This window comes from Ovis aries, chromosome X, assembly GCF_016772045.2.
Source record: "Ovis aries strain OAR_USU_Benz2616 breed Rambouillet chromosome X, ARS-UI_Ramb_v3.0, whole genome shotgun sequence".
Taxonomy (NCBI): domain Eukaryota; kingdom Metazoa; phylum Chordata; class Mammalia; order Artiodactyla; family Bovidae; genus Ovis; species Ovis aries.
This window is the reverse complement of record NC_056080.1, coordinates 79116154-79128680: the sequence shown is the minus strand read 5'-3', so window position 1 is coordinate 79128680 and position 12527 is coordinate 79116154. Positions and strand designations below refer to the sequence as shown.

The 12527-nt window shown below is 51.2% G+C and overlaps 1 protein-coding gene and 1 pseudogene across 4 annotated transcripts; both read left to right on the top strand.

Moving 5' to 3' along the window:
- The window catches only part of LOC114112640 (protein EOLA1-like), a 28971-nt pseudogene extending 20837 nt beyond the window's left edge, over positions 1-8134 (top strand).
- Positions 8135-9167: 1033 nt separating this feature from the next.
- LOC106991972 (melanoma-associated antigen 10-like) lies at positions 9168-12205 on the top strand. Of its 4 annotated transcripts, XM_042241861.2 has the most exons (4): positions 9658-9685; positions 10460-10552; positions 10641-10772; positions 10905-12205. In XM_042241861.2, exon 4 carries the CDS (start codon positions 10925-10927, stop codon positions 11717-11719), a length of 795 nt encoding a protein of 264 aa, XP_042097795.1. In that variant the 5' UTR covers positions 9658-9685; positions 10460-10552; positions 10641-10772; positions 10905-10924; the 3' UTR covers positions 11720-12205. The 4 variants fall into 4 exon arrangements, with proteins under 4 accessions (XP_042097797.1, XP_042097795.1, XP_042097794.1 ...); XM_042241863.2 differs by lacking the exons at positions 9658-9685; positions 10641-10772 and adding an exon at positions 9168-9290; XM_042241860.2 differs by lacking the exon at positions 10641-10772.
- Positions 12206-12527: the final 322 nt, after the last annotated feature.

Sequence of the window (12527 nt, the reverse complement as noted above, 5' to 3'; positions counted from 1 at the left end):
CTGGGAGCAAACAAACACAAACACTGAGAATCAAACACACACTGAGAGAGAGACACACACTCAGACAGACACACATATTCAGAGACACAAAACCCACTGAGAGACAAATGCAGAGACACGCAGAGACATGCAAACTGAAATAGACACTCACTGAGAGACATAGACATACAGAGGGAGAAACACACACTCCTGAGAGCAAACAAACACAAACACTGAGAATCAGACACACTCAAACTGAGAGGGACACACACTGAGAGAGAGTGAAAACACACTGAGAGATACACACAGAGACACACAGAGACATGCAAACTGAGAGGGACACACACACTGAGAGATACACACGTACAGTGGGAGAAGTACTGACACACACTAAGAACCAGGCCCACTCACAATGAGAGAGACACACTGACAGAGACACACACTGAAAGAGACAAAAACACACTGAGAAACACACATCCTGAGAGAGACACACACTGAGAGAGTGTTAAAAACTCACTGAGAGAAACACACAGAGACACACAGACAGGCAAACTCATTTGGACACACACACTGAGAGACCTACACATACAGCTGGAGAAACACACATTCCTGAGAGCAAACAAACACAAACACTGAGTATCAGACACACTCACACTGTGAGAGACACACACATTCAGAGACTCAAAACGCACTGAGAGACACACACAGAGACACAAAGAAACATAAAAACTGAGACAGACACACACACTGGGAGACATACACGTACAGAGGGAGAAACACACACACACACTAACAACCGGCATGCTCACAATTAGAATCCCTGGGAGAGACACCCAATGAGAGACAGTAAAAACACACTGAGAGACGCACACAAACTGAGAGACACACACAGAGACACACAGACAGGCAAACTCACAGGGACACACATACTGAGGGACCTATACTTATAGTGGGAGAAACAGACATTCCTGGGAGCAAACAAACAAAAACACTGAGAATCAGACACACTTACACTGAGAGAGACACACACACTGAGACAGACACCCACATTCAGAGACTCAAAACCCACCTAGAGACACATGCAGAGACACGCAGAGGGATGCAAACTGAGAGAGACACACCCTGAGATACATACATATACAGAGGGAGACACACAAACACACACACTAAGAACCAGGCACCATCACAATGAGAGAAACACACTGATAGAGACACACACTGAGAGAGATACAAAACATAATGAGAGAGAGACACTGAGAAAGACACACACTGAGAGAGACACACAGAGACACACAGAGACATGCAACGTGAGAGGGTCACACACACTGAGAAAGAACCAAAATACACAGAGAGACACACACAGCGACACACAGAGACATGCAAACAGAGAGGGACACACACACTGAGAGACATACACATACAGTCAGAGAAACACACACTCCTGAGAGAAATCAAACACAAACACTGAGCATCAGGCACACTCACACTGAGAGAGACACACACACTGAGAGAGACTCACTTATTGAGAGAGACACACAGACAGAGAGTCAAAACACACTGAGAGACACACACATACAGAGAGACACCCACAGAGACACACAGAGTGGGAAACCCACTGGGACACATACACTCAGAGACATTCACATACAGTGGGAGAAACACACACTCCTGAGAGCAAATAAACACAAACAGTGAGAATCAGACACATTCACACTGATAGAGACAACACACTGAGACAGCCACACACATTCAGAAAGTCAAAACACACTGAGAGAAACACACACAGACACACAGAGACATGCAACCTGAGAGGGACACACACTGAGAGACACACACATACAGTGGAAGAAATACTGACACACACTAAGAACCAGGCCCACTCACAATGAGAGAGACAGACTGAGACACACACTGAAAGAGACAAAAACACACTGAGAAACACACATCCTGAGAGACACACACACTGAGAGAGTGTTAAAAACACACTGAGAGAAACACACAGAGACACACAGAGACGCAAACTCTTTCAGACACACACACTGAGAGACATACACATACAGCTGGAGAAACACACATTCCTGAGAGCAAACAAACACAAACACTGAGTATCAGACACACTCACACTGTGAGAGACACACACATTCAGAGACTCAAAACACACCGAGAGACACACACAGAGACACAAAGAAACATAAAAACTGAGACAGACACACACACTGGGGAGACATACACGTACAGAGGTAGAAACACACACACACAGACTAACAATCGGCATGCTCACAATTAGAGAGAATCCCTGAGAGAGACACACACTGAGAGACAGTGAAAAACACACTGAGAGACTCACACAAACTGAGAGACACACACAGAGACACACAGACAGGCAAACTCACAAGGAGACACATACTAAGGGACCTACACATATAGTGGGAGAAACATACATTCCTGGGACCAAACAAACACAAACACTGAGAATCAGACACACTCACACTGAGAGAGACACATACACTGAGACAGACACCCACATTCAGAGACTCAAAACCCACCTAGAGACACATGCAGAGACACGCAGAGACATGCATATTGAGAGAGACACACTGAGAGACATACACATATAGAAGGAGAAAAACACACACACACACTAAGAACCAGGCACACTCAAAATGAGAGAAACATGCTGGCAGAGACACACACTGAGAGAGATACAAAAACACAATGATAGAGACACTGAGAAAGACACACACTGAGAGAGACAGAAAAAGACACTGAGAGACACACATACTGAGAGACACACACAGAGACACACAGAGACAGGCAAACTGAAAGGGACATACACACTGAGAGACACCCTCATCCAGGAAGAGAAACACTCCTGAGAGCAAGACACCCAAAACACTGAGAATCAGACACACTCACACTGAGAGGGTCACACACACATTTAGAGAGTCAAAACAAACTGAGAGACACACACAGAGACACACAGAGACATGCAAACTGAGAGGGACATACACACTGAGAGACATACACATACAGTGGGAGAAACACACACTCCTGTGAGCAAATAAACACTAACACTGAGAATCAGACAAACTCACACGGAGACAGAGACACACACTGAGAGAGACACACTTATTGAGAGGGACACACACACACAGAGTCAAAACACACTGAGAGACACAAACATACAGACAGACACACACAGAGACACACAGAGAGGCAAACTCACTGGGACACACACATTCAGAGACATACACATACAGTGGGAGAAACACACAGTCCTGAGAGCAAACAAATACAAACACTGAGTATCAGACACACTCACACTGAGAAACACACACACAGACGCACACATTCAGAGACTCAAAACACACTGAGAGACTCATACAGAGACAGCAGACGCATGCCAACTCAGAGAGACATACACACAGAGAGACATACATATACATTGGGAGAAGCACACACACACTAAGAACCAAGCACACTCACAATGAGAGAGACACACTGACAGAGACATACACTGAGAGACAGAGAAAAACAAAATGAGAGAGACACACTGACAGAGACACTCACTGAGAGAGACACACACTGAGAGAGACAGAAACACTCACTAAGAGACACACATGCTCAGAGACACACATACAGAGAGACAAGCCCAGAGACACACAGACACAGCAAACTGACAAGGACACATACTGAGAGACACCCTCATCCAGGAAGAGTCACACACTCCCGAGCACAAGAGACACAAAAACCCTGAGAATCACACATACTCCCACTGAGAGAGACAACAAACTGAGGCAGATACACACATTCAGAGAGTCAAAACACACTGAGAGAAACACACACAGACACACAGAGCCATGCAATCTGAGAGGGACACACACACTGAGAGATACACACATACAGTGGGAGAAATACTGACACACACTAACAACCAGGCCCACTCACAATGAGAGAGACACACTGGCAGAGACACACACTGAAAGAGACAAAAACACACTGAGAGACACACATCCTGAGAGAGACACACACTGAAAGAGTGTTAAAAACACACTGAGAGAAATACACAGAGACACACGACAGGCAAACTCACTGGGACACACACACTGAGACACATACACATACAGCTGGAGAAACACACATTCCTGAGAGCAAACAATCACAAACACTGAGAATCAGACACACTCACACTGAAACAGACACACACATTCAGAGACTCAAAACCCACCTAGAGACACATGCAGAGACACGCAGAAACATGCAAACTGAGACAGACACACACTGAGATACATACATATACAGAGGGAGACACAAAACACACACACTAAGAACCAGGCACCATCACAATGAGAGAAACACACTGATAGAGACACACACTGAGAGAGATACAAAAACATAATGAGAGACACACTGAGAAAGACACACACTGAGAGAGACACACAGAGACACACAGAGACATGCAACGTGAGAGGGTCACACACACTGAGAGAGAATCAAAACACACAGAGAGACACACACAACGACACACAGAGACATGCAAACAGAGAGGGACACACACACTGAGAGACATACACATACAGTCAGAGGAACACACTGCTGAGAGCAACCAAACACAAACACTGAACATCAGGCACACACACACTGAGAGAGACACACACACTGAGAGAGACACACTTACTGAGAGAGACACACAGACAGAGACTCAAAACACACTGAGAGACACACACATACAGAGAGACACCCACAGAGACACACAGAGAGGGAAACTCACTGGGACACACACACTCAGAGATAGTCACATACAGTGGGAGAAACACACACTCCTGAGAGCAAACAAACACAAACGCTGAGAATCAGACACACTCAAACTGATAGAGACAACACACTGAGACAGCCACACACATTCAGAGAGTCAAAACACACTGAGAGAAACACACACAGACACACAGAGACATGCAACCTGAGAGGGACACACACACTGAGAGACACACACATACAGTGGGAGAAATACTGACACACACTAAGAACCAGGCCCACTCACAATGAGAGAGACAGACTGACAGAGACACACACTGAAAGAGACAAAAACACACTGAGAAACACACATCCTGAGAGAGACACACACTGAGAGAGTGTTAAAAACACACTGAGAGAAACACATAGACACACAGGCAAACTCTTTCAGACACACACACTGAGAGACATACACATACAGCTGGAGATACACACATTCCTGAGAGAAAACAAACACAAACACTGAGTATCAGACACACTCACACTGTGAGAGACACACACATTCAGAGACTCAAAACGCACTGAGAGACACACACAGAGACACAAAGAAACATAAAAACTGAGACAGACACACACACTGGGAGACATACACGTACAGAGGGAGAAACACACACACACACACACACTAACAACCGGCATGCTCACAATTAGAGAGAATCCCCGAGAGAGACACACACTGAGAGACAGTGAAAAACACACTGAGAGACGCACACAAACTGAGACACACACACAGAGACACATAGACAGGCAAACTCACAGGGACACACATACTGAGGGACCTGCACATATAGTGGGAGAAACACACATTCTTGGACCAAACAAACACAAACACTGAGAATCAGACACACTCACACTGAGAGAGACACATACACTGAGACAGACACCCACATTCAGAGACTCAAAACCCACCTAGAGACACATGCAGAGACACGCAGAGACATGCAAATTGAGAGAGACACACACTGAGAGACACACACATACAGAAGGAGAAAAACACACACACACACTAAGAACCAGGCACACTCAAAATGAGAGAAACATGCTGGCAGAGACACACACTGAGAGAGCTACAAAAACACAATGATAGAGACACACTGAGAAAGACACACACTGAGAGAGACAGAAAAACACACTGAGAGACACACATACTGAGAGACACACACAGAGACACACAGAGACAGGCAAACTGAAAGGGACATACACACTGAGAGACACCCTCATCCAGGAAGAGAAACACTCCTGAGGGCAAGACACCCAAAACACTGAGAATCAGACACAATCACACTGAGAGGGACACACACACATTTAGAGAGTCAAAACAAACTGAGAGACACACACAGAGACACACAGAGACATGCAAACTGAGAGACACACACATACAGTGGGAGAAATACTGACACACACTAAGAACCAGGCCCACTCACAATGAGAGAGACACACTGACAGAGACACACACTGAAAGAGACAAAAACACACTGAGAAACACACATCCTGAGAGAGACACACACTGAGAGAGTGTTAAAAACACACTGAGAGAAACACACAGACACAGAGACAGGCAAACTCATTTGGACAAACACACTGAGAGACATACACATACAGCTGGAGAAACACACATTCCTGAGACCAAACAATCACAAACACTGAGTATCAGACACACTCTCACTGAGAGAGACACACCCATTCGAGACTCAAAACACACCGAGAGACACACACAGAGACACACAGAAACATGTAAACTGAGACAGACACACACACTGGGAGACATACACGTACAGTGGGAGAAACACACAGTCCTGGAGCAAACAAACACAAACACTGAGAATCTGACACACTCACACTGAGAGAGACACACACACTGAGAGAGACACACTTATTGAGAGCGACACACAAACAGAGAGTCAAAACACACTGAGAGAAACACACATACAGACAGGCACACACAGAGACCCACAGAGAGGCAAACTCTCTGGGACACACACACTCAGAGACATACACATACAGTGGGAGAAACACACAGTCCTGAGAGAAAACAAATACAAACACTGAGAATCAGACACACTCATACTGAGAGAGACAACACACTGAGACAGACACACAGATTCAGAGAGTCAAAAAACACTGAGAGAAACACACAAAGACATGCAACCTAAGAGGGACACACACACTGAGAGAGACACAGATACAGTGGGAGAATTACGGACACACACTAAGGGGGTTGGGCAATTGCAGTCTGCCCTGCCTGAGGCTCCAAGAGCTGCGCCTCCAATGGGCCCTGGGCCTGGGTCCTAAGTTCTTCCTCCAGCTTGCTCAGCTCACTCATGTCGACCATGAGCGCGATGCCTGGGATCAAACCACAGCCTGAGGCAGGAGGGAGGCCGTGGAGGGGGGCGGGGGCAGATGGGGACATATGGGGACCACAGGCCTGGATGGTGGAGAGAGGGGCTGTGAACAGCCTCAGCTGAAAACCACACCCTGGGCGGCCACAGGCCACTTATGCATCTCCTCTTGAAAGGTGTTCTCAGACTTCACAGGCGCAAGCCTCCGGGGCATCCAGTCCCCTGGCTACCTGAAGAAGGAAGTGAGGTGTCTCCCCAGGGTGCAGTCAGCACAGTCCAAGACTTCCAAGGCTGACAAGGTGGTGGGCCTAGGCCCATGTGGGGTCCCCTCTGTTCTGGGATAGGGAGCCCCTGGTGTACACTCAGGGCACCCTCCTCACCTTGACTCCGGGTACTGCCTGGACCACCTCTGCTCTCTGACCTCAGGACACGGGCCTCAGACCTCTGCTTTCGCCTCCTGGTTCCTGCAGCTCCTGTGAGAGAAAGGGAGGACGCAGCTCGGGGGTATCCTGTGGCACAGCCCTCAGCCTTCTGTGACAGTACGAGGGGTGGACTCTGTGAGGTCCCCTCAGTTTTGTGTGGCGGGAGGTCCCCTCAGGGCTCTCTTGCAGTGCTCACCTTTCCCCTGGTACAACCCGGTCCCTACCCTCTGGGGACCTGCAAGGAAACTCAGAACAAGACCCTAGCCTGAACAAAAAGTGCTGAGGGGCCCCACAAGAGGCCACACCTGCCCAGGGAATCCCACGGGTCCTAGGCTGGGGAGATGCTCGGTCCTCAACTCCTCCTCACGTCCTGCCTGGCCTCCCGCACTGACCACAGAGGCAGGGGTCTGCTTAGTCCTCCATCGGGATTGGTGTGTCCAGCCTCTGCTAACCTGAAGACATCCGCACTCCACCCGAAAAACCTCACCTCATGAGGTCCCTAGGCCAGATGTCAAGAAGCTGCTCACCCTGCTCACCACCCTGCTCTGGGCCCTCCAAGACCCTCCTGCAAGGGCCAAGTCCCTCCCTGTTGGGGTCTAACTGTCTCGCGGTCCATCTTCACATGGAGCCTGTACTCCAGGCAAGATCTGCAAGTGTGCTGTCTGCAATCAGGAGGCTCTGCTGCTTTCACCCGTCTCTCTGACAGGGATGTCAGGCAATGCGGCATGAAGTTGTCCTGCCTGGGGACTACCAAGGTTCCCTCTGGTCTGAGATCTGACTACCCTCAGTCCTCACTCAGGGTGTTCACCTTGACTTCCGGTAGGACCTAGGCTCTGGCGTCTCCCCACTAGGAAAGGTGGGAAGAGGTCCCTGCTCCTCACACCTGGTCCCCACACTCACAGACCCGGAACTCAGGAAGAGAGGACAGACCTAGTGTGCTCTTCTCACCCCAAGGGCTCCCAGGGCCGATAACAGGGGCTGAGATCTGTGGGGTTCCATCAGTCTTACCTTGGGGTCCCTAGAGTCTTCACTTGGGGTCCCTTCAGTCATCCCTCAGGGACCTCAACCTGTCTCTGTGTAAGGGCTTTCGATTCTCTCCTCTCCCCACTCGTGCCCCATCCGTTATGTCAGGTCCCCAGTCTCTCTGACACCCGGATGTCAGGAAATGCACCATGGTTCATCTGCCCTAGGTCCTCCCAGACCCCACTCTGCTCTGGGGTCCAGCGTCCTCTCAGTCTTCCCTTAGTGTCTTCACCTTGACCCTCAAAAGAACTAAGATCTCCCCTCTTCCCATCTGAGGCCCTGCCCCTTCTAACAGTTGCCTAATGTCTCTGAGATGCAGATGCGGAAGTCAGAACAGGCTGCCAAGTGCTCATCCCACCACCAGGGTGGCCCAGGGCTGACAGCAGGGGCAGGGATCAGTGGGGTTACCTTTTATCATCCCTCAGGGACCTCATCTTGAGCCCTGGCAGGTCCAGGGATGCCCCTAGTGTTGACCCGAGGCGGGACCCTCACATCAAGGCTCAGGGAACACAGAGGGTGGATGAGCACATGCTGCATTTCCTGACATCCAGGTCTCAGAGAAACTGGGGACCTGGGAAAGGGGGCGTGGCCTCGGGTGAGCAGAGGGAAGAAGCCCAGCTCGTCCAGAGTTTCAAGTTGAGGACCCTGAGGGAGGACTGAGCGGACTCTGGACCCCAATCAGAGGAGACCTCAGAGAAGCCTGTAGCTGCTGTTGGTCCTTGGCGGCCCTGGGGTAGGATGAGCCCACAGTGCGTGGTTTCACTTCCTCATATCCGATCTCAGACTGGAGACGTGGTAGGGGGGCTGACTTCCTGAGTCGGTCAGTCGGGATCTCAGACTGGGGACCTTGCATTTGGGGCGGGGCCTTAGGTGGTCCGATTCCCAGGTCCGGTGGGGTGTCAGGTTGAGGACCCTGAGGAGGAACTAGAGGACCCTGAACCCCAATCAGAGGGTACCTCAGAGAGGCTCATCTCTGCTGTCAGTCCAGGGCAACTGTGGGGTCGGATGAGCGCAGCAGGCATGGTCTGACTTCCTGACATCCGGGTCTTGGAGAGACTGGGGCCCTGGTATAAGGGGCGGGGCTTCAGCTGGGGCGAGGCGAGAATCCCAGGTCCCGGCCGGAGGCAGGTGAGGTGCCTGAAGGAGGACTGAGGGGACCCTGCATGAGGAGCGACGGATCCCCACAGATCTCCGCCCCTGTAGTCGGCCCTGGGAGCACATTCTGTCTGTCTGCCTTTCTTACATGCTGGTCTGAGAGAGACTGGGGATCTTGTGAAAGTGGCAGGGTCTCAAAATGGCGGACGGGACAATCGCCGGTCCTGCCTGAGGGCCAGGCTGCATGCGAGGGTGGACTGAAGCGGAAAGACCCCAACAGGGAGGCAGGGATCCTAGCCCTTGTGGGGACTCTTGGAGGCCCTAGAGCGGGGTGAGCAGTTTCTTGACTTCTGGCTTAGGGACCCCGGGAGGTGAGGTTTATTTGGGCGGAGGGCAGAGGCTTCAGGTCGGCAGAGGCTGAACTCCCCAAACCCGAGGGAGGACTAAGCAGACCCCCGCCCCTGTGGTCAGTGCTGGGAGGCCAGGCAGGACGTGAGGAGGAGCTGAGGACCGAGCATGTCCCCAGCCTAGGACCCACAGGAAGCCCTGGGCAGTTTCGGCAGCATGTGGAGCCCCTCAGCGCTTTCTGTTGAGGCTGGGATCTGGTTCTGAATTTCCATGCAGGCCCCCAGAGGGGAGGGAACAGGTGGTGCCAGGGGCAAGGTGAGCACTACAAGGGAGCCCTGAGGGGACCTCCCACCACACAACTGGGGGGGACCTCACAGAGTCCACCCCTCGTACTGTCACAGAAGGCTCAGGGCTGTGCCACAGGATACCCCCGAGCTGCCCCCTCCCTTTTTCTCACAGGAGCTGCAGGAACCAGGAGGGGAAGGCAGAGGACTGAGGCTCGTGCCCTGAGGTCAGAGGGCAGAGAAGGTGCAGGCAGTACCCAGAGTCAAGGTAAGGAGGGTACCCTGAATGTGCACTGGGGGCTCCCCACCCCAGAACAGAAGGGACCACCCAAGGGCCTAATCCCTCACCTTGTCAGCCTCGGAAATCTTGGACTGTGCTGACTGTACCCTGCGGAGCCACCTCACTTCCTCCTTCCGGTAGCCAGGGGACTGGCTGCCCCGGAGGCTTGCCCCTGTGAGGTGTGAGAGCACCCCTCAAGAGGAGACCTGTAAGTTGCCTGTGTCAGTCCGCCCAGGGTGTGGTGCTCAGCTGAGGCTGTTCACAGCCCCTCTCTCCCCCAGCCTTGCCCGTGGTCCCCATCTGTCACCCTGGCTGACTCCTGTCTGTGGTTTGATCCCAGGCATCACGCTCGTGGTCAAGATGAGTGAGCTGAGCAAGCCCAAGGAAGATTTTCAGGACCCTGGCGAGGCCCAGGGCCCGGTGAATGCGCAGCTCTTGGGGGCTGAGGCAGGGGTGGCTGCATCTGCCTCGGCCTCCTCCCCCACAGTGTCCTCCTTAGGCACTGGGGAGTCCTTGCCCCAGGAAGCGCTGAATGAGATGATAGCTAGCCTAATGAAGTTCCTGCTCCTCAAGTATCGAGCCAAGGAGCCGACCTCCCAGGCGGAAATGCTGAATAAGGTCCTCAGGGATAACCAGGAGTACTTCCCGGTGGTCTTCAGCCAAGCCTCGCAGTGCCTGCAGCTGGTCTTTGGCGTGGAAGTGAAGGAGGTGGACCCCAGGGAGCACATCTACATCATGGTCTCCATCCTGGGCCTCAGCTGCAACGCAATGCTGAGCAGTGGGCAGAGCATCCCCAAGGCCGGCCTCCTGGTGCTGGTCCTCAACCTGATCATGCGCAATGGAGACCGTGCCCCTGAGGAGAAGGTCTGGGGAGCACTCAGCAGATTGGGTGTGTATGCTGGGAGTGTGCACTGCATCTTTGGGGAGCCCAGGACGCTTCTGACCCACGTGTGGGTGCAGGAGGGGTACCTGGAGTACCGGCAGGTGCCTTACAGCCACCCTGCTCGCTATGAGTTCCTGTGGGGTCCCCGGGCTTATGCGGAGACCAGCAAGTGGGAAATCATGGCATTTCTGCTCAGGGTCAAACAAAGGGCTTTGAGGGCCTTCCCACTGCAGTCTGCAGAGGCTGCAAGGGAGGACGATGAGGCGGACTGAGCCAGAGCAGCATCCAGGTGACCCTTCGCTCTGAGATTGAAGAGGGAGCGGTCAGCCTTCTCAGAAGTGAGGGCCTGGGGCAGTTTGGGGAACCAGTGTATAGCTTCATTGCATTTGCTTTCTGTATGATGACATGGAGATTCCCCAGTTCTCCTTAGAAAATTTTCAAACTTTGATTGTTTTCATAGAATGCTAAATAAACTTCAGTGTCTCAGCTTCGTGAATGATGCTGATCACAGTGCATTTGCGCTTACCCAGATTGTGAGCAAGAGTTTTGCTGTTTTGTAAAAGAGATTGGAGACTCTTCCATGGTATTTTGTGGTCCTGAACAGGATGCAATGGAATGGGAATTAGAACTGTTTTGGAAAAGTGAGCTTACTTGGCAGTAATACTGATGATGGAAGAGATGATAAAAGTAATTGTAGTGAATTCATGGTTCTGTCCTTCTCGTGTGTCATTTTCAAAAACTAAATAATGTCTTGTTCATTTGGATTTGCCTGGGTTATTTAAGGAATTAGCGGATAATGAATTGAGCCCCCTGCTCACCGGCTCGTGTATTCCAAAGACCTTTATGGAGCCACTGCTCCATGAAAGGCTGGGTTAGCAGTGGGGACACTGGGAGAAGCCGGACACCCCCCACACCTTGAGCGATGATCTAGGAGCCGTAGCAACACGAAGAAGGTGGAGATAAGTCCCCTAGTCACACTAAACCAGGCAACACAGGGCGAGGCTCTCGGGCTCCTAGAGGAACGCTGCAATGTCAATGTCTGAGCCAGGGCGTTCTGGGGCTTTGGGAAGCTGGGTTCCT